This window comes from Cyphomyrmex costatus, unplaced genomic scaffold, assembly GCF_001594065.2.
Source record: "Cyphomyrmex costatus isolate MS0001 unplaced genomic scaffold, Ccosl1.0 scaffold100, whole genome shotgun sequence".
NCBI lineage: Eukaryota > Metazoa > Arthropoda > Insecta > Hymenoptera > Formicidae > Cyphomyrmex > Cyphomyrmex costatus.
The window spans coordinates 740,184-760,392 of NW_017274955.1; the positions used below are offsets into that span (position 1 = coordinate 740,184).

At 32.0% G+C, this 20,209-nt stretch overlaps 1 protein-coding gene across 1 annotated transcript; it reads left to right on the forward strand.

Moving 5' to 3' along the window:
* Window positions 1-2,993: 2,993 nt before the first annotated feature.
* Window positions 2,994-12,262, forward strand: LOC108783570 (putative leucine-rich repeat-containing protein DDB_G0290503). Its single transcript, XM_018552171.1, has 8 exons — window positions 2,994-3,228; window positions 4,702-4,876; window positions 6,214-6,331; window positions 6,449-6,593; window positions 6,671-6,758; window positions 7,038-7,407; window positions 8,114-8,150; window positions 8,211-12,262. Exons 1-8 carry the CDS (start codon window positions 3,153-3,155, stop codon window positions 12,044-12,046), a joined length of 4,845 nt encoding a protein of 1,614 aa, XP_018407673.1. The 5' UTR covers window positions 2,994-3,152; the 3' UTR covers window positions 12,047-12,262.
* The last annotated feature ends 7,947 nt before the right edge of the window (window positions 12,263-20,209 follow it).

Consider the following 20,209-nt stretch of genomic DNA (forward strand, 5'->3'; position numbering starts at 1 on the left):
TAATAACTCTTCCAACTTTAAAACCAAGGTATATAGAACATATATTCATGAAGTTTTTTTTGCTTATTTAGTGTATAGATTTATTTCTTGAAATATTGACATTTATTTATGAATCACTCTGTTTATAATCATTTCCGTTAATTTTAATAACTTTTCAGTCTGAAAGTTTTTGTTGCTATTTCACTGTTAATTTATAATATCAAATTATGCTTATTTTGAGTTTTTAAAATCATATCTATAGGTCATTAAAACAATAGAGTTAAACAATTTCGAACAAACTTCAGAAAATGTATTGTATTAAATGTATTAAATTTGATTAATTATTTACTTAATGCGCATATGCGTTAATATAGACGTGTTTACTTAGGAATTATAACATGGAAATGGATTAATTTACATTTGATCAATATAGTCCGTGTTTATTTCAATATTGTTATCTTAAGGATGTCTTCAGACGCTAATGCAACTCTCCGCGAGATTGGTTCGTGACATTTTAAGACTGTACATAAAACAGTCTCTTAAATACAAGAAACGACTATGAATATCGGCCACAGATGGAAGTTAAAAATAACAAAATGTTGTTTAATTTAACGGATTAGATTATCATTGCTCCTTTGATACGTAACAATGTTGAATCGACAAGACAAGAGGAGCATAGAGCATTCTTTCTTTCGATAGAGAGGCACGGTTGCCAGGTCTCCAGATTTCGACTAGGGTCTCCAGTTTTTAAGATCAATCTCCAGTTCTCCAGTCGACGGGAAAAATCTTCAGTTTTTCCACTCGCTTGGGGTATTTATTAATTCCACTATCTGGTGATTGTGATTGTATTGATACTGGGAGCAAAGGATTCAAGCGACACACTGTGTCACAGTAAATCATTACATCCTTGTTGTTCGCCAACGTTAAACAAAGATGAAATGATCACTGCCCTCACAGAAAAGATTTCTAATAACGAAACGAAAAATATTCTTGACGTATTTAATCTTATCTCATCTTTATGCAATACAAAATTAAATTAATATTAAAATTAAATCAGTAATTCCTATTCTTTTCCCCTCGAATTATATAAGATTGACTTATTAGCTTAAGACAAGTGTGTGTAATACATCTAATTTCAAGTTTATATATGCTTACATTTAAAATACATCATTATCGACTTCACTATAACGCCACACTCGCGCATCGCGCACCATAAAAGGTGCGTACCTTTTACGCATGATGCAGAAGGATCACGCAGGATCATGCGCGTTATCATTGTTATGAAACTGCAGCGACAACGCAATAATACGTGGTGTCCAGTTGTTTTATTCCGTGTTCATCGTGCGTTACTCGTGTTTATACTTGTTCGACAGTGCATAATAATGGATCCTAAATACATAATCCTAGAAGAAATACTTCAGAATATCGGGATGTTACATCTCGAATCTCATTTCTCTCAGCCCTTTCTATTAAGTCAAGAATATTATATGGGGGGGGGGACGAGAACATTAAGGATAATATAAAGGTCATTTTATTCTGGAGTTAAGATTTAAGACAAATATTCTTTTCTCAATGATAAATATGATTGTCGCTATGTCGATCCTATATTTTATGGTAGATCGAGAAGTAATAGGATTGAATCCCAGAAATCTTTTCCGTGAGTGTGTATTACGCAGTGTCGCTTGTTGGAAAGCTCTCTCACTGTATGTTGGTCAATCTCTTTGACGTCCTTTTTTGGAAACAATATCGATCGGCCTCCAGTGGAAATATGAAATCTCCAGCGCACGGATCTTTGGGCTGCAGCCGTATAATGCCTGGGACCTGGCAACCGTGTAAAGAGATTGGTTGAGAAAGACAAAACATACCGTGTATGTCGCCTTCTTACTCTTCCTATCCTCTTTTTTTTTCCTAACTCATAAGTCATTACTGAATGGTTAACCAATACAGCGACGCGGGAGTGGTGGAAAGGAAACAGCGCTCGCACACTTACGCGTCCCGATTACGCGAGAGAGCGCGCGATTTCAAAACACGATCCGTCGACTGGACTCCCCGAATCGATCGAGTCGTTCCGAAGCTCGTTCGAATTCTCGCGAGTCTTGCGGCTATGTTAATATTCCCGAAGTACGTATCGATATCCATTCAGTAGGGGGGGGGGAGAGAGAGAGAGAGAGAGAGAGCACCCCGCACTCTGGCGCTCGTTCGAAAATTGCAAGCGGGTATTGGATTTGAGTACCATCGCGCTAGGCTAGACGGCTAGCTGGATAGTAGGCTAGCGCGCGTGTGCCCCGTGTGCGCCGCAATTACTTAATTGCTCGTATCTGATTGGGCCCGCCGCAGGGGAGGGATAACGGTGTCCTCGGTTCGTGATTTGCGCATCGCGCGTGCAACGCGCTTCCATTGGCCGGGTTACCTGAGCAGCCGACGAATCAGCCATTCATTTCTGGAACCCCCGCACTACCGACTCTAGTAAACCCTGAGAGTGAGAGAGAGAGAGAGAGAGAAAGAGAGTGGGAGTGAGTGAGAAGAGGAGAAAGCGCGAGAGACTAACGGCGCCGAGGTATGAGACACGCGCGCGCGCGCGCGTTAGAGAGACGGGGGGGAGAGAGAGAGAGAGAGAGAGAACAGCGAGTATCGAAGTTTCGAATGCGCCCGACATCGATAGCTAGCCGCCGTCGCCGCGCTGCGGCAACGCCGCGGCGCGTCCTCGCACTCCTCGCGACAGTACGAGACCGACGCGCTCACGTGTCGTCGCAGAAATCGTAGCGAGGACGAGAGAGACGAATCAAGGCGGAAAAGAGAAAAGTAGGAACGAAAGACCCGGGGTAGGAAGGGGGAGGGGAATAAAGCGAGAGGGAGCGAAATATCATTGTTACGAGACAGAACTCCTCGTGACAAATGCCGGATAACAGATAGAAAAAAAAAAAGAGACGAGAGAGAGGGAAGAACCGAAGCGCCGCCGGACGGACGGTGGGGCGCAGGGCACGCTCTCTCGCGGTATCTGCGTCAAGCGTCAGTATCAATATGGCCGTTGACGTGAGCGCAGTGTGCGCAGAGACGTGGACGCGATAGTAGTCTCGGTTCGATCCCCCTAACATGAGGTATACTGCAAGCAGGAGGGACACTTTTACGTAATACCCGGATATAACGAACGGTACCCGGCACGTACCCGCATAATGAGCTGCGCCACGCCTGAGGCGGCCGCGACGGCAGCAGCCGCCGCGAGCGGCGAACAGATCGGTGCGGTACAAGGTACGTGGTGCATCATCATCTTCGCCGCGCGTGCGAGCAACGTGTTGTTACCGTCCGTGCGACCGAGGGACAGTCGTCGATCGAATGTTTACCCGACGACGCGAGATCCCCTCGTGCACCCAAAGAGGGAGAGAGAGAGAGAGAGAGAGGAATCTCGTCGCGATCGATTCGCCGTTTGTCATCGCTGTCATCATTCAATCGTACTCGTCCGGAGACGACTCGCCGACCGCGCCGCGTCGCGTCTCGAGTTATCCGCGTGGTCGCTCGTTTTCTCGTGTTGCGGATGCGTGGCTTGGGCAGCTTTCTTCTTAGTCCGCGAAGACGCCGATGTGGAGTTTTCGACGCCGACGCATAGCACGGAGGTGCCGACGTGACTCGAAAATCGAAAGTGTGCAGTGCCGTCGACCGTGAGATGAGGGAACGACCGCGTGTTTTCGTTCCAAGGACGAAAATGAAAACGCTCTTGTTTCCAGCCACGCTGAAGTCTCGTGCTCTCCCGAATCAGCTCTGGCGCATCTGACGTTCGCTTTACCCTCGTCAGTCTTGCCTCCTGACAATAATTACGACGAGGAGTCGCGCGAACCCATCCGAGGGTATTCCACGAATTTCGCTGCTCGACCCAACGTCCTTCCTTCCAAGACACAATCGATACGTCCTTCGGAGATTTACTATCGGCGTGTCATCCTCTTTCGCTCTTTCGTTACGACGACACCGCTTTGTTGGCTTTCGTACCGGTGATTCGTGAACGGCCGATCGATACGATCTTCAATTCAGGAATTTCAGAAGACGGTCGTAAAAGTTTCACAAGTTTTAAAAGTCGGTTTTTCATGGTGACTTCGAAAGCACGCGTGGCGTTGGGCTGTAGGGGTTCACGTTTCTCTCACCCTCCCTCGAAAACTATACAGTGAAACGGCTCGGAAAACGTGGTATTCAGCTGTGAACGTTACAGAAATATACAACCGGCTTTTCGACAATTTATAGTCTACATGGGTCTCTCTCTTTCTCGGCACCTGCCGTAGCAGATGTTAAGAATGGTCAGGGTTGTAAGAAAATGATGGGCAGTTTAGAGACGTGCGTGAATTACTTAAGAGGATGTAACAATTATCGATCTTTGTGAGCATCGCTGAGAACTTGCTTTTTCTTTCTTTAATCGACGCGACGAATTCCGACGAAATACTTGAACGAATGAGAAACTAATAGATTTCGCTAACTTTAATCAATCATCCGATAATGTGGCACGATATTATCATCAGTTAGCGATCGTTTTCTCCGGAATGCTTAAGTTAATCGTTAGAAAATGCAATTTTCATATTATAACGGAGAGATACTTGGTATTTCTGTCAATCAATATTTAATGTCTTTATACATCTTTCGTCGCTATCGGCACGGGAACACGTTGTTCGTTGCTCGTTCTTTTGTGTTTTATTGTGACCGAACATATTAAAAGATTCGAATGTCTGGATTGATGTCTAGATATCAAAAACGCAATGTTTAACAATGAAGAAGGGTCTAAACAAAACAGTGACGATGTAAAATCAACAATTGTAGAATTATTTCCATGGGTCTCAGAATTTAAAAAAATGTGCAAATGTATATATGCAAACAAAAGTATGGCTTCTTTGGCAGAGCTTATGCAGTACTATATCAGGTAATTTACATTCAGTGTTTTATGTAATACTATACGCAGTTCACCAGTATTATCATCCTGAGCACTGGTGTCATAATACTATTGTATTTATTATAATATACGTTTGATGTATAGCAATAATTGATATCCATGTCGAAAAATAAGCAACAGATCTATTTGTATGAAAAGTGAAATTTGAGTTGTTGAATAATTTTGAAAAACTTTCAATCAGATGCATAATAATGATTTTATGGTATTGATATTTCATTATTAAGTTAATAAAACATATTTTTTGTAACATCATATTTTTCTAATAAAATAGTTTTCCTGAAAAGATAATTATTTTAATAAATAGCTATAACATATAAATTGCAATAAAAGAAAATATAGTTACAATTTAACGATAATATAATAATAATATTTTTTAATCAAATGATTTTCATATGTAGTTGCAATTTAAAGTAAAAATTGTTTTAGAAGCAGTAAATTTAATAATTTTCAATTGTGTGCAAATGCGAAAATAATAATGGTTTTAAACTTGTAATAAATTTTCGAAATAGAATGTGTAATTCAAAACTTTAAATGAGACGATATAGTAACAATTCTTAGAACGATATAAAATTAATACAGACTTTTTTAATGTAATAATTTTTTTAATGTATCTTATTTTGTGAATAATTTACTGCTGCTCCTTTTTTTATCAATTGAAAAACATTAGTCACATGCGTTATGTACACAATTTCCTCTACACGATATCATTATTGAACTGATCTTGAGGGTCATCATGCTATTGCATTGACCCTCTCGATAACTTAATCAGATTGTGTCTGAAGGTCGAAAAAATATTGTCTTATCTATTACAAGATGATATTAAAACTGTAAAAGAAGTATTTAATAATCATTTCCATAGTATTGTAATTTATAAATACACGCGCGAAGATTTATTTACAGATTATTGAAAACATATATGTCGTTTCATTAATGTATTCCATTTTACACAAAATGTTACAAGCTAGATTCTAATACTGCGCACTGTATACTTATATTTAAAAATATAGTATTTATTTTTCCCGAGAATTATAAAATTTATATATATAGAAATATAAGTTGTATATATATATATATATATATGTACTAAAAATATAGATTAATGCATTATCAATTATATACTTTTACACATACATATACATAATAGCTTTAGATAATTATTTAAACAATTTTATTATTTGCTCTCTGCAATTCAAGTTGTAATAAATATGTTCAGAAATTTTTTTTAATGTTACACACATACCAAACATCTACCTTCAATATTATACATTTGTTCTACAGCAGATGTATATCTCATATTTTTATTACAGAAATGTAAGTATCAGTGTGAATAAATGTTATACAAAGCCTTTACGAGCAGCAAAGTTGAAGGATTCTATTAATGAAACCTTACTTTTGTTCTTATATATCTATCGCGAGCTTTCTGAGGTAAGTTTAGCAGCCTATTATGTTATGTTATATTTGTATAATCCTTTTTTCATTCTGTGCATACAGCTTTTTGTAGTAACACTTCACATTTCAACAAACATGATTCATCATTTTCAGGACCGTAATAGATCTATTTACTTAAGTAATATGTCCGATTTATTGGCATTGTACATAGATATGGAATTAAAAGCTTCAAAAAAGAGTAAGGAAGGTCATAACAGAATTTGCACAAGACTTACTTCTTGTCTTTATGTATATTTAGGTATGTATTTGGTAACGGTACATAAGTACTTAATTCACTGAAACTTAATAATGATAAAATCTTTCTGTTTTATCCAGAACATTCCACAGAACATTTGTTAGATACTTTAATAAAAACACAATGTATGTGCCAGGGTTATCATCGTATTTTAGATCCGATAATAACGTAAGTATAATATAGAAATGTAACGTAATTTAATTTGAAACTATCGACATTTTGCTATATTATTTATATTATTATTGAACAATGAATTACTAAAACATAGAGATTTTATTTATGTTTTACGCAATTTTATTAATATAGATTTTATAGTTTATCACTTAACACTTAATTGATATTAAATGCACAAAAAATGTACATATTTAAAGATTTATTTTTTTATATAATTTTATATGTATTAAAGTTTCTTATATTATTATATCTATTTCTTTTATTTGGTTTCAGAAAAGTAGTTAAAAATATTCCAAAGCATCCCGAATCAAATATTACGTACATTCGTTATCTTCTTATTTATTGTCTTTGGAAAAAAATAAATAGTGATTTAGCCATGAAAAATCACATTACTACAACCGCAATTGCCTCTCTGGGAACACCACCAGCAGCTTTCCCACCATGCGTGTTAAAAGATATATTACCGAAAGTGCCAAAGTGTCAACCAAAAAATTCAGCAAAATATCTGATGCGACGGAAATTTGATATAAAAAAATGCTGTGAAATATTTATACAGTTCTGTAAAGAAAACAGAGGAGATACGTGTCAGCAACAAAGTGAAAATACATCTACGATTCCAAGCTCATCCAAGAATACTTCACTGGTACGTACATAGTGTTCGAGACTACTTGTTGTGATATTCATTAATGATACACTTTGGAGATCATTTTAAAATAAAAATTCCAATACCAAAATAACAAGGTTATAATAATTTTTCAACGAGAAATATTTAAAATTGAGCAAATTAAATTCTCCGACATTCATGCCTCACAGTAGTGAAAATGTATGTAAAATTACCATATGTCAATTTCGACGATATAGCATTGATGCTTTTACTTTTGTGCAATGCACCATATCTGAGCATATGTCTTTCAGACAAAAAAATCTTAATAATCATTAACGAATATCACTGTAAATTATGTTATATATGTTACATTATCATGTTTCTTATAAATATTGTATGTTTTTATAATATATAATTCTAAAACTATTTCCGTTTAAAAAGTTATTTTAAATCTTATTTATATGATGCAAAAAAAAAATAAAAAATTACTTTTATGCAAATTATCAGAAAATCTTTATACACAGAATTTTTATTTAGTTTTCGTTGTCTAATATCTAATAATAATTAGTAGATTAGTAGACATTTTATGTATAATTGTGTATGATTAATAATAAGAAAAGTTGTATACATGCAGTAAAATATAAAAAAAATTGCTTATAGTTTTTTTTTTCGTTAAGAAAAGATTTGCATAAAAGTAACAGAATTGAAATTTTCTGACAAGGAAATAACGAATATATATTTTTAGCTGGAAGTTACATCACGCGAAAATAAAAATACAGAATGTATTGAAAATAAATCTGTTTCTTTAGATAAAGATGTAAAAAGTAATTCTGTTTTGTCAGATAATTCAAAGTCTTCAAATTTAACAGAACAAACAAATGTTAAACCTTTAGGCACAATTTCTACGAATATTTCTGTAACACGGACTGTCTCTAAATCGGTGAAACCAAAAGTGCTTCCACGGAAGAAGGCTAAAAAATCCAATAAGATAGTACTAATTGATCTTACAACTGACGTCGCTGTCGAAAGATGTATAAAGAAAAGGAAATCGAGAAAACTTGCGTGGCTGGAAGAAGCTAAGAAAAAATTTAACGCGAAGTCGATAAGAGCGTCACAGAAGATTAAGGAACAACAAATGGCGAAAAAAGCAGATTCTTTGAAGAAAATAACTCTTAATCAGCAATTAGAAGATTCGCTTCAACCCGTACATGCCACAGAAAATACAACTTTGAAGAATGATTTGAGTGCATCTATGATACAGGATATAAAGTTAAATAACGAACAAATGAAGTCCATGCATCTTGATGCAAAACATAAAAATCATACATCAGTCAATGATAATGATACCATATCTGTAAAACAATCGGTAGATATGAATAGCAGTGACAAAAGTGAAACTGTTGATATGCTGCACTGCACAGTTTCTTCTTCTGTAATTGTTGATAGACCACAGTCTAATAAAGCTAAAGCTTCAAAAAATTCATTATTGGATATTTCGAATGACGCTAATAAAATTAGCAAATGTCATGATAATACTTTGGAAGTAAAGAATAATGAAAAAATAAATTATAGGCATAATACACAGACTGTGATTAAACGACTGATGGAAAAAGACACTCCGCCTGAAAGCGAAACTTGTAAAAGAGTTAAAAGTTTAAGAAAAATCTGTGATTTAGGAACAGAGCACTCTAAAACTGTAAATACTCCTTCGATATGTGCCCAAGATGATTCCAAAGATAAAGACGATAGCTCTAATCATAATACTAACGATCTTAGTACAACTAAAGATAAATTATCCCCAGGTGTAGTTTCATTTCTGGAGCATACGCACTGCGAAAACAACACAAAGAATAAAACAAATGATGAAAAAACGGAAGATTTTGGTAACAATGAAAAATGTGTGCAGGAAGATATTTGTAAAATACAGTGTTTGAAATCCACCATAATTGATAGTGAATTAAATAAAGAGAAATTTGCAGTTTCTACGACAGCAACCGAAACTCGTACTACAACAACTGTAAGTAATGTGGAAATATTAATAAATGATGCACCAGAATTCAAACGATTGCAACAATCATGCATTACTGAAAATACAAGGCTCCCACAAGAATCTCAATCTCAAGATAAATATGTATCAACAAGTCACGATGTTGCAAATAATACTGTAAGTATTAGTATAACGAATGAAGACCATTCTAATGTACAAACAGATTTAAAAATTGATACTTGCGTCGAAGTAAGCGATGACATAAAGGATAGCGGATTCTCTAATCGTAAAACCAGAGAAACTATTTTTGAAAATCACACAGCTGATAAGAAAAATATTTCAAATGTCCTTGATATGTCACTGTGTTCAAAAGATGAAGTCAATGATATCGATTTGAGAGCAGATCATAAAGAAAATGTAGAAATTGAATCTGACAGGAATTGTGGTAAAGAATGTAATATAGAAGAATTAGAAAGATCTTCTGTACTGTGCAAAAAAGTTGACCAAATACATCATCATAAATCACCGAAAGAATCATACGAGATATCACATATGAAAAATATTCAGGATTCATCGGGGGATAAATGTATCATTCAAGATGCAGAATTACATGATAATATAGATGGGCTTTCGTTATTAGCCAATGTTATCGCAAGTCAGCATGTATCTCATGTAAATACCGATCGTGATTTAAAATACGAACAAATCAAAGTCAAGGATTACGCATCGTTAAGAAATTCTCCTTATAATCAAACTACGGATGATGAAGCTGATACCAATGATTCATCGAATACCGTTTCTCAAATTTTGGAGAATCCATCCACTGAAGTCATCAATAGAATAGTCGGGATTTATCCAGAAGACGCATTAGACAAAGTAGCGCTTCATGTTGAAGTGACATCGACAACTGATCCCGATGATGGTGAAAATGATCCAAGCAATAGCGTTTCGCATATTGTTGAAACTACTCTCAATTATGAAACAGATACAATATCCAACAACTTAAGTATGGTGGAAAACAATGTGCAGTCAATAAAAGAGAATACGAACGTTATATTAAATGGTGAAACAGTCGTGCTCTTACAAAAGTCTCCCAATAGTAATTTATACATTATTAATAAAGCAGTGGAAAATGCACGAGATCATAATAGCGACGATGAAAGCTGTCCAATGAAAGAAAAGAGCTGGATGGTTCCATCGGAAGATTATGCATCGTTTGAAGTTGTTAATACATCAGAGCATATCTCGTTTAATTTGGATCTACCGCAATACAATAAGGAATTATCGTGCCAAGAAAATAAATATTCCGTCGGAAGGAAGAAAGGTATAAAAATCGAGCCCGAGGAGGAAAGCAGCTTAATGAGCATTACAGAAATGAAATCTTACGGTAAGAAAGGTTCATTGTCACTCGACGTGTTACCTGCAACGTCGCAAATCTATCAGGACACAAATGTTGCGAATGTTAGCATCAGTAAGTCAGTCGATAAACGAAAATCCAAGTCTATTCTTACTTATAGACAGAACATTAAACAAGAGTTTAGTAATCATATTACGCCGAATTGTGGAATACAAGGATGCAACGGAATACATTCGCATCCGCATGAAGTAATTGACCCGCAACATTCGTTACATATTCCAGTCACCCATCCCACGACAATACCTTCGATTTACGGGAACTGCGCTGCCGGCACAGATCTGTGTATGCCGTATCACAAGCATTGCACCTCCGTGTCGTGTAGTTTACAAATTAATTCTACTACTTCGCTCCACACAAAGTCCGCAAATTCATGCGGAAGATCACACTGCTCGTGTCTAAATTGTACGTATGACATAGTCACGCATTGTAGACAATGTATACACCCGGCCACAGACTCCCACGTGTCTTGCATTGAAAGTAATTCTTATTTTTTGCCCACACATTCATCAGTACAAACATCCGCCGTCCAAGAGCACGATAGGACAAAAAGTGAAGCGGTAATAAGTAAATTATATGACGATCAAATATTGCGTAAAAGAGTATTACAAAATAATACGTTGGAGAAACTGGATTTGCCACGCGAGTCAGAGAAGTTATTCAAGAAAGATATGGAGAACAAGTTGCCGCTGAAGAAAAGATTAAAAGCCCATGCCATGATGTCAATGGCATATGAGAAGGTACCCATCAAGACGGAGAAATTGGATAACTATCCTGGAATTCCCATGATGTCCATAGCAGCCTTAGAAAAGATAGATGATACACAGAAACATCCCACGCAAATCATTAAATCTAATGAAGAGGATAATCGACACGACAGCTATCACTTTAATTCGAATATAGTGCGAAGAGATTGCTACAAAGATATCCACATTTCTAATACACATAATCTTACGAAAGAAAGTACAAGAAATCACGAGCGTCAGTTTCGACCCAATGGTGATCAGCCTAACGCAGTGTGCCTAGAAGGTTGTCAGGACAGGACACCTGCGCAGCATAAAGACGTCACAAATCCAACATCTCTGAAACATATAACAACAGAGACGATCGAGCAAGATAACGCGTGTAAAAAGGCGAAAAAAACGCAGTCGTCTATTAGACAAACGAGAAGCTCAAAAAGAAACGTTCCTAAGGTAAATTATTGTTACACCGATGTTGATCCAGAATGGAATCCGTCCGGTGAGTCAAAACGAAGACGTAAGAAGACTAGTCGATGATCAATACTATTTCATTACGAAAAGTCACTGCTGTAAAAATAAAAGAGAAAATGGAAGCAACCTGTATAGAGGACAAATGTGTTCTTCAAGCTGTGGCACTGTAAATTTGTAAATATATGTACAAAACGGAAGCGAAAATAACTCGTCCTAGGAAGATTTAGAGATAGATCGTTCAGCAGCGTGTTCAAGATTAGCGTCAGCGAAGAATTACATTAGCTATATATAGAAGACATCTGCATAAAATATTTTTGATGTTTGGTTAGATATCGCTAGAAGCAAGTTGTAGAGAATTTTATTCCGTTAAACCACAGTTTAGATGTTCCTAGTTACGACAGTAAGTGTCGATACTTTTGTTATGATTTGCAATCACATAATTTATCGTCATATCATCTTTGATATATGACAACATATATGAAAATGTTACAATTCAAAGCAGAATTATTGTTAAATTATGTTAAAAATATAAAAAATATATATCAAATATTTTTATCTTTTAAAATTAATGAGTTATTTCTTTACAATGTTTCATTTGATAACACAATTTAATATAATGTTGTATTGAATTTAATCCCTTGGATCAGTTAGTTATTTGAGATACATTTATAAAATATTTTTCTTGTTCCTAAATGTCTTTATTTATTTGTTAGCGTTTAAATTTGCAATATCGCGTTTGTCTTGTGAGATACGCTTGCAACCATATATCGACATTGTAAATTTTTTTAATTTAATAAAATATCTCTTGAGATATATATATTCTTGTCTCTTTATAAGTAAATAATATAACAATTTTATCCATTGGTACAAAGTCGCTAAAACCGAAAGTATTTTGAGGATTTATAACTAAAACAATTTTCATCGAAAAAATTTCATCAGTTTTTTAAAAAAAAGTTTCGACATCAAGGATATGCAATAAAAATAAAAATTTATAGACATTTTTTGGGTAGCTTTGATCTAACCTTATAAATCTACCTTAAAAATATTTTCTTAAGATCAGCCAAAGTTTTTCACCATTGTTTTTGTCTAAAACAAACGTTTTTATCTTAAGGATTTTGAGATATTCTAGATTATACCATTGCTATATTCTACCATGTATTTCTAAATTCAGTTAGATTTATTTATACATTAGCCAAAATACATTTTAAGGGGTATAACATTTTTATGAAATAGAAACAAAAAACTGACAATACAGATGAAATTTGTGACAGTGCTTTCGTTGAATTACTTTTTTTTAAACAAATAAATGTTGCCGTACAATGATGACATTTTTACTAGGAATTATGATACATCATTTCTTTACTGAAACGCTAAATTAAATAACGATACTGTTATAGAAGGGAGCAAGAACTTAGCCGTAGGTTATTGTTGATTGCATTTTTCACATAGTAAAATTTCTCGCTCAAATTTTTTGCTACTATCGTAACTGAGTATATCTAAAACTATGGTTGGACATCGTCTCTCTCTACCCTTGCGATATTGTAATTGATATAAGGCTTTGTAAGATAATATTTAAATTTTAATGTTTTTCTATATTATCATGGTTGCAGCGACGTCTGTCGCAAGCTATAATTTTCTTAAACATAAAATTCTTTTAAATTTTTGTAAAATAAAATTAAAGTTTCTGTATAGTGTTTTCTGTATGAAAAAAAATATATATTTGTACATACATAATCAATGCCAAACAGAAACTTATTTGGTGGAAACATATTTTGAAGTAGTATCATTTTTTTAAGGTAAGGTTATTTTATATAATAGCATAGTTTTTAATGACTTGTTTGCTGATATATACAAAATGATATAAAATCAAACATATCAAAAATATTATATATAAATTGTTTGTATGGATTATTGATTGTTCTTATGTGTTATTATTATTGTTATTATTATTATGTTATACGTTACTTTTCTTTATAGTTATTACAATTTTAGAAGAACACTGTAGACATTACTATATCTTATTATACATGAATAATTTATGATGATAATTATATGTGAATTCTCCTCTAGGTTCCTGAAGAATACAAATTTAAATTCAGGAATGTAATACGACCAGGTTGACGATTGAAAGTTAAAAGTGTATTCAAAAATCCAAATTTTCATTGAACACAAACAGGATACACATCGTATCAGGAGCATGTTTGCATAGGTAATTCTACTGCAATTATGTATACATATATGCATAAAATTTTGTATTATAAATATCTGATACCAAAATTTATATATTATATTTCATAGTTTTATGATGTTATCGTTTTCCCAATTTGTAATAATTTCATAGAGATACATATAAGATTTATACAATTTTATAGTATATGTTTTGTATTTCAGATTAATTACCCGCTTATACTTGAGTAACTTTGGGCAAGTGTTTAATGCAAGCACGTAATGTCAATAAATTCGTCAAATGGTGCAAAATTATTTGTATTGCCGTACAATTATAAAAACTGGAAATGTTTAATTTCTTCCACTTTATAATCTGTCCTCTTATTATATATAGAGATGCAGCCCTATATTATATCAAGAAAAAAAAGATATTATTTAATATAAACTTATATACATACAGGTACCTATCAAAATAAGTAGAGTAGTAGTCAACCGATTCGTATGATAACAAGAAACTTCAGGTCCCGTTGAAAAAAAAAAAGAAAGAAAAGATAGTATGCTGCGTAATTGAAAGTAATCCATATATTTTTCTTATAATACAAATGTCCATCTTTCGTTAAAACGCGAGCTACGCGAGGGCTACACGAGCTACGTATTCTAAAAAATAAAATGATCTAATCGAGCTTGATAAATAAAATGAAACTGAGGCATGCAAAGAAAAATGCACAATTTAGATATCGATAGTTACCAAGATAGAAAAGCTTTACAACTAGCAAGCATCGTATAGCTTGTTCCTAATTATTTAGTATTTCAGTTCATATATCTGGACTCTTACTTCAAGAACTGATTAACATTAATATATAGCATTTAATTAAATTATATCAAATTTAACCTGAATTTTATGAGATACATTTTTAAGGATATAATTTTTTTAAATGCTATATATTCTATTGTAAATGGTTCTTATAAAAAAAATTGCTCATGCTCATTCAATTCTATATGTATATCTTATGTTAATGGTTTCAGAGTATCTATTACAATTAAACTCTTTTTGTTATGTGTATCTGATCTGAACAAATTAAGTCACATTGCAGTCCCTGTGTTAAACCTGAACCAGTCAGCATCACTATTTTATTCTAATATGAATGTTCTAACTACGTTTAATTATTTCGAGATAGATTTGGTTCGAGTAATACATAACTTCAGTGCCATATCCCTATACCTGATCTCATATCTGTGATCATTAGCTAAGCGGTAGCTAACATTTTGTTGTACAAAAAGAAAATGTACCTTGTTAAGTAGTCTATTCGATAGATTACTTGTCACTGTCACACTTGTCATCGTTGTACATTTATTCGTCTTCATAAAAATGATTGTAGTTAGAGATTTTTTTATTGTAGACTGCTGTACCTCTTATGTTTACTACAATACTGTTCTCTTATTTTCAACTATTTCAACTAGATTTTAAATTATATTTTAAATTATATTTCCTACACTCTTGACTGAAAGACGCGTCTTTTTTATTATCGATAATAATTTTTATTGTTACATTTACCGATAATGATCCTTATTGTTATTTATTTATTAATTTATCGTGCGATAAGTCTGATAGGCTTAAGTTTAACACAAATTTATAAGTTATTGTAGCTATAAATAATTAATTCATCAAAATTGCCAAAAGTCTTCATACATATGGATCGAATATAAATAGATCATTAATATCATAAATACATTATTGTACACATAAAACATTTATTAAAGAAAGTCTGACACCTTAAACATTAATCAAGTTAGTATAGTAAAGTATTTTACATCAGATGCCTCATTAATTCGTGTTCATCAAAAATTCAATATTGTGTATGCGTAGAACATCTTTTTCGTATAATGATAAATAAACTTGTATTTACCTATATTTGTACATTATGTGCATTACATAAAATGTCGACTGCATAAAATCGAGGTAAATATTGCACATATGAAAATACTAAATATTTACCTCTTTCTATATATTATACTCACTGGAACTATAGATTCATCGCTATTACCTATGAAGTAAGATAATAGAAACGTTAGAAACTCTCACACAACAGGGTAAAATTAATATGCTTTTGATGCTTACAGCATCGGATTCATTATATATTTTACATAAGTATGTATACTTATTAACTAAAAATAGAGTATAGAGAACATACCTCTGAACAGGGTAAAAACAAAAAAATATTCGGCAAACTTATGATGTTTGTTACTTCAGATAATTATAAATACCTTCTTTGTTCAGAGATACTAATTTATTTTACAAGTGTGTCCAATTATTATAACTTTTTCTTTCAATTTTAGTAAATCAGTTTTATTACGTCTCAATATTAAACATCGTCCAAGATCTGTAAATATTTTTAAATACATGTTGGTCACCTTCGAATGTGTTTATTACGCCGTTATACAATTACTTTTCTATGCAATCAAGATTAATGAGATTTTAGTATCATTTTTTCCACATACATATATATTCTATGCTAGAAAATAAAACAAGTATTTACGAATTAAATATACATAGTAAGAAAATGTATTGAATGCTTCTAAAATGATAGTAGTAATTTTATGATCTTGCATATAGAAATTCCAAAAGTTCTACATTCTAATAAAAATAGTATTTCTTTTTAAATAGATTATCGAAATGTTTCTAACTAAATACCGAGTTTTCGAATTGATTTTGTACAATTGCGCGTAATAAATGAATAACTCAAATGTATTAAAAATTGAACTTTTATTCTTTTTTTTTTCAGTCTCTGTATTGTTGTACATCGTGGATTTAACTTATCACAATATAATGTTTTTTACGCATAGAACACAATATAGAAAAATTAATTTATCATAAATCTACGTATATATACAATTATTGAACTTATACATGAAAATTTACGAACGCTCTTGTAAAAAAAAATATTAATAGTTTATACATAAAAATTTGAATTCGATTAAAATTAGGAGATGTACTACATAACTAACAAAGTATTCGACTAAATATCATTACATCTTTATTAATATAACTGCATACTTAAATATTTTACGCAGTACGAGCGGTAAGCGAATGAACTTGTTTTAAAACCGTGTGAAAGCAGCGTCTAAACATATTCTGCCTTTCATATTGACACTTTACAAAGAAATATAACATAATAAAATATAGCTTGCATAATTTGATAGTCATAATAAGTTTGTATATTATCTCAAAACTCCTACGCATATAAACTGCATAACCAGGTCTGACTTCTTTTAACAAATTTGATAGAAGTTCCTTACACAGTACACATACAATATTTATTACATAAATATTTTGTATATATAAGAATGACGAAAAAAAGATACAGCTGTGTTCTTAGGCCTAGAGGATGAAGTTGTAAATAAATAACATTTTACTATAAAATTTACAGAAAGGAAAATTAGAATTACGTTTTAAACCGCTGACATGTACATTCAACAAAAACATGTACAATATAATGCAATAAAGGAAACAGTTTTAAAGCTTCCATTGCACTACTCCTAGAAAATAAATCTTCACCAAATGCGATATCATTAATTCTATAAAGAAGCAATGTTATTGCTTGCTTAAGAGAGCTAATATTTGTTATTTATGCGCAACGATTATTTGATAATATACTGAAATGTATCATACTGAATTATATTCGAATGCATTTTTTAAATATACGTTTATCAGGGCACTGTATTCATTTAGGAAAACTAGTAAGGATATCCTTCGCGTCTCTCTAGTAAACTTTATTCTAGAGAATATATTTCATTTATTTATTATCTACTGGCTGTAAACTATGAATTATACAATCTTTCGAATTAAATTGTGTATATATATGTTTTTTAGAATATAGTATGATCTATTCAGTGAAATTTTATATATATATATGTATATATATATATATATGAGGTTGTCTACAATAAATATAAAATATTCGAGGTACAAGCAATGGAATAAATTTCCACACACTTTCTTTTTACATAGGACGTGGAACATGTGCTCGAATTTATATAATTTTGTGTATATGCTCTTATAATATTAAACTTTAGAAACATGAAATATTTTCTTCTACAACTTATACACATGGAATTTAAAATAGCTGTCATCTATTTTGCAGACATTTAAACACAATTACTTTTTGTTATTCCTATCTCGCTGCAAGTCTTAAAGAATAGAAAGTCTTAAAAGAATACTTGTCCTCAATGTATTTGAAAATTAAAAGAAATTTAATAAGTAAATTATCTTCACAGCAATAATATGGCAAGTAATGACCTTGTAATTTTACTTCGTAAAATTCATAGGTTAAAAATAAAATATATGAGAAAAATAGGAATGTATTTTTTAAAGATTCGTTACTAAGTTTATATTATGTCATCAGATGCGAGACGATATTTATATGATTTCCTATGATTCGCAATAACTTTAACTACCTAATTGTTAACAAGCCAAAAGAAATTTCGAAATTGTGTTTCTACATAGTTTGTTGAACTCAAAGCAGTATTTATATGGCATTTTCAAAACTTAATTTACTAGATCTGTTCCGAAGATCATTCTCGCAAACTAGAATAAATATTTTTCTGACATCATAATTTATGATAGCATCGTCAAACACTTCGTTTAATACTAATATCATTAATATATAGTACGTTTCTCTCTATAAGAGGATTTTTATCTACTTGTACTAAATATGAGGTACTATAAAATCAGTCTGTACATTAGATATCGACAGAGAAATATACAACAAATTAAACATTTCAGTACTAAATATTATAGGATTTCGCTCTTTATGAAGAATTTGTCAATCTCATCGACTAGACATAATAAATTCTTAACTTCATTTAATAATTATACACACAAAATATTTATAAGACTATGTTTTTTTAATATATTCCAAGTTATTAATTTAATTAAAATAACTTTTTAGTAACTATATCAAAAGATTTCGTACAAATTATGATTTGGTTCAGATTTGTATACATCAGAGAAAAGTGCAGTAAAAATAAATTACATAAAAAAGTAAATGTTCTTTTATTGCCAAGTAGCAATAAACGCGCACAATAAAATGTTTAATTTCATATACTCAATTTCATATACTGTTGTATATTATTTCCCTAATGATTAAATTAAGCTACAAAAATAGGAAAGGCAGTATATATACACTAGTTAATATATGAGAATTATTACTAGTTCTGTTTATGTATATGTGGCTTTTTCAGATTTTCCGAATATTCAATATTGGTATACTTAGAATAATAATTCTACTAATTAATATAATCATTAATTATTTTCGCTTTATTTAAAATTTAAGGTAAAATATCGCATTTTCTTTGAATATAATAATAATAAAATTCTTTACTAGTTATCTCTATTAATCTACTTCTGCAATAACTTTCGAGAAATATACCTCACAAATTTAACTTTTACCAGAATAAATGAGATTACTATTGATTAGTTCTTCTTTCTTTTCAACACGTGTTTCGCATTATTTATATATTTACTTAATATTTAAATGCAACTATAAAGTATAATATACGTGCGTAACATATACGAATATATATACATAAAATTCATGTTAAAAAAAATCTGTTAAAAGTGCTTCGTGATCATATGATACGATAATAAATGAAGCATAACTTAAAAAGTGTTATTTGTCTCTTCATAAATTTTTAATCTTATAGACTATGTCTAAATAACTGTTACATCGCGTTAGTGTTGCCACCTAGACGATCATTCTAACTCAGTATTAAAAAAAGGAACAACTTAGTGTATGTGTATCAAGTGATTTATAAAAATTATCAAAACAAGAAAAATCCAAAAATATTATAAAATAAAAACTAATTAAATAATTAATAAAGAACAAAATAAAATTTTGCTAATTATAAAATAGAAAATATATAAATTATATAAATAATGATATAATGCATACAATAAAAGTAAATATATGTAAATTATTATTTTTATTGGCTTTACACTTCCATAAATATTTGCAATTTTAACAAACTTCATTTTCAAATTTCTTGATAATCATAAAATTCTTA

What these genes read in the sequence shown, in the direction of transcription:
- LOC108783570 (XM_018552171.1), top strand. Translation starts at nt 3,153, where the DNA reads ATGAGCTGCGCCACGCCTGAGGCGGCCGCGACGGCAGCAGCCGCCGCG. An exon ending in ATTTTAGATCCGATAATAAC is followed by an intron (nt 6,759 to 7,037) that starts GTAAGTATAATA and finishes ATTTGGTTTCAG; the next exon opens with AAAAGTAGTTAAAAATATTC. An exon ending in CGAAAATAAAAATACAGAAT is followed by an intron (nt 8,151 to 8,210) that starts GTATTGAAAATA and finishes CTGTTTTGTCAG; the next exon opens with ATAATTCAAAGTCTTCAAAT.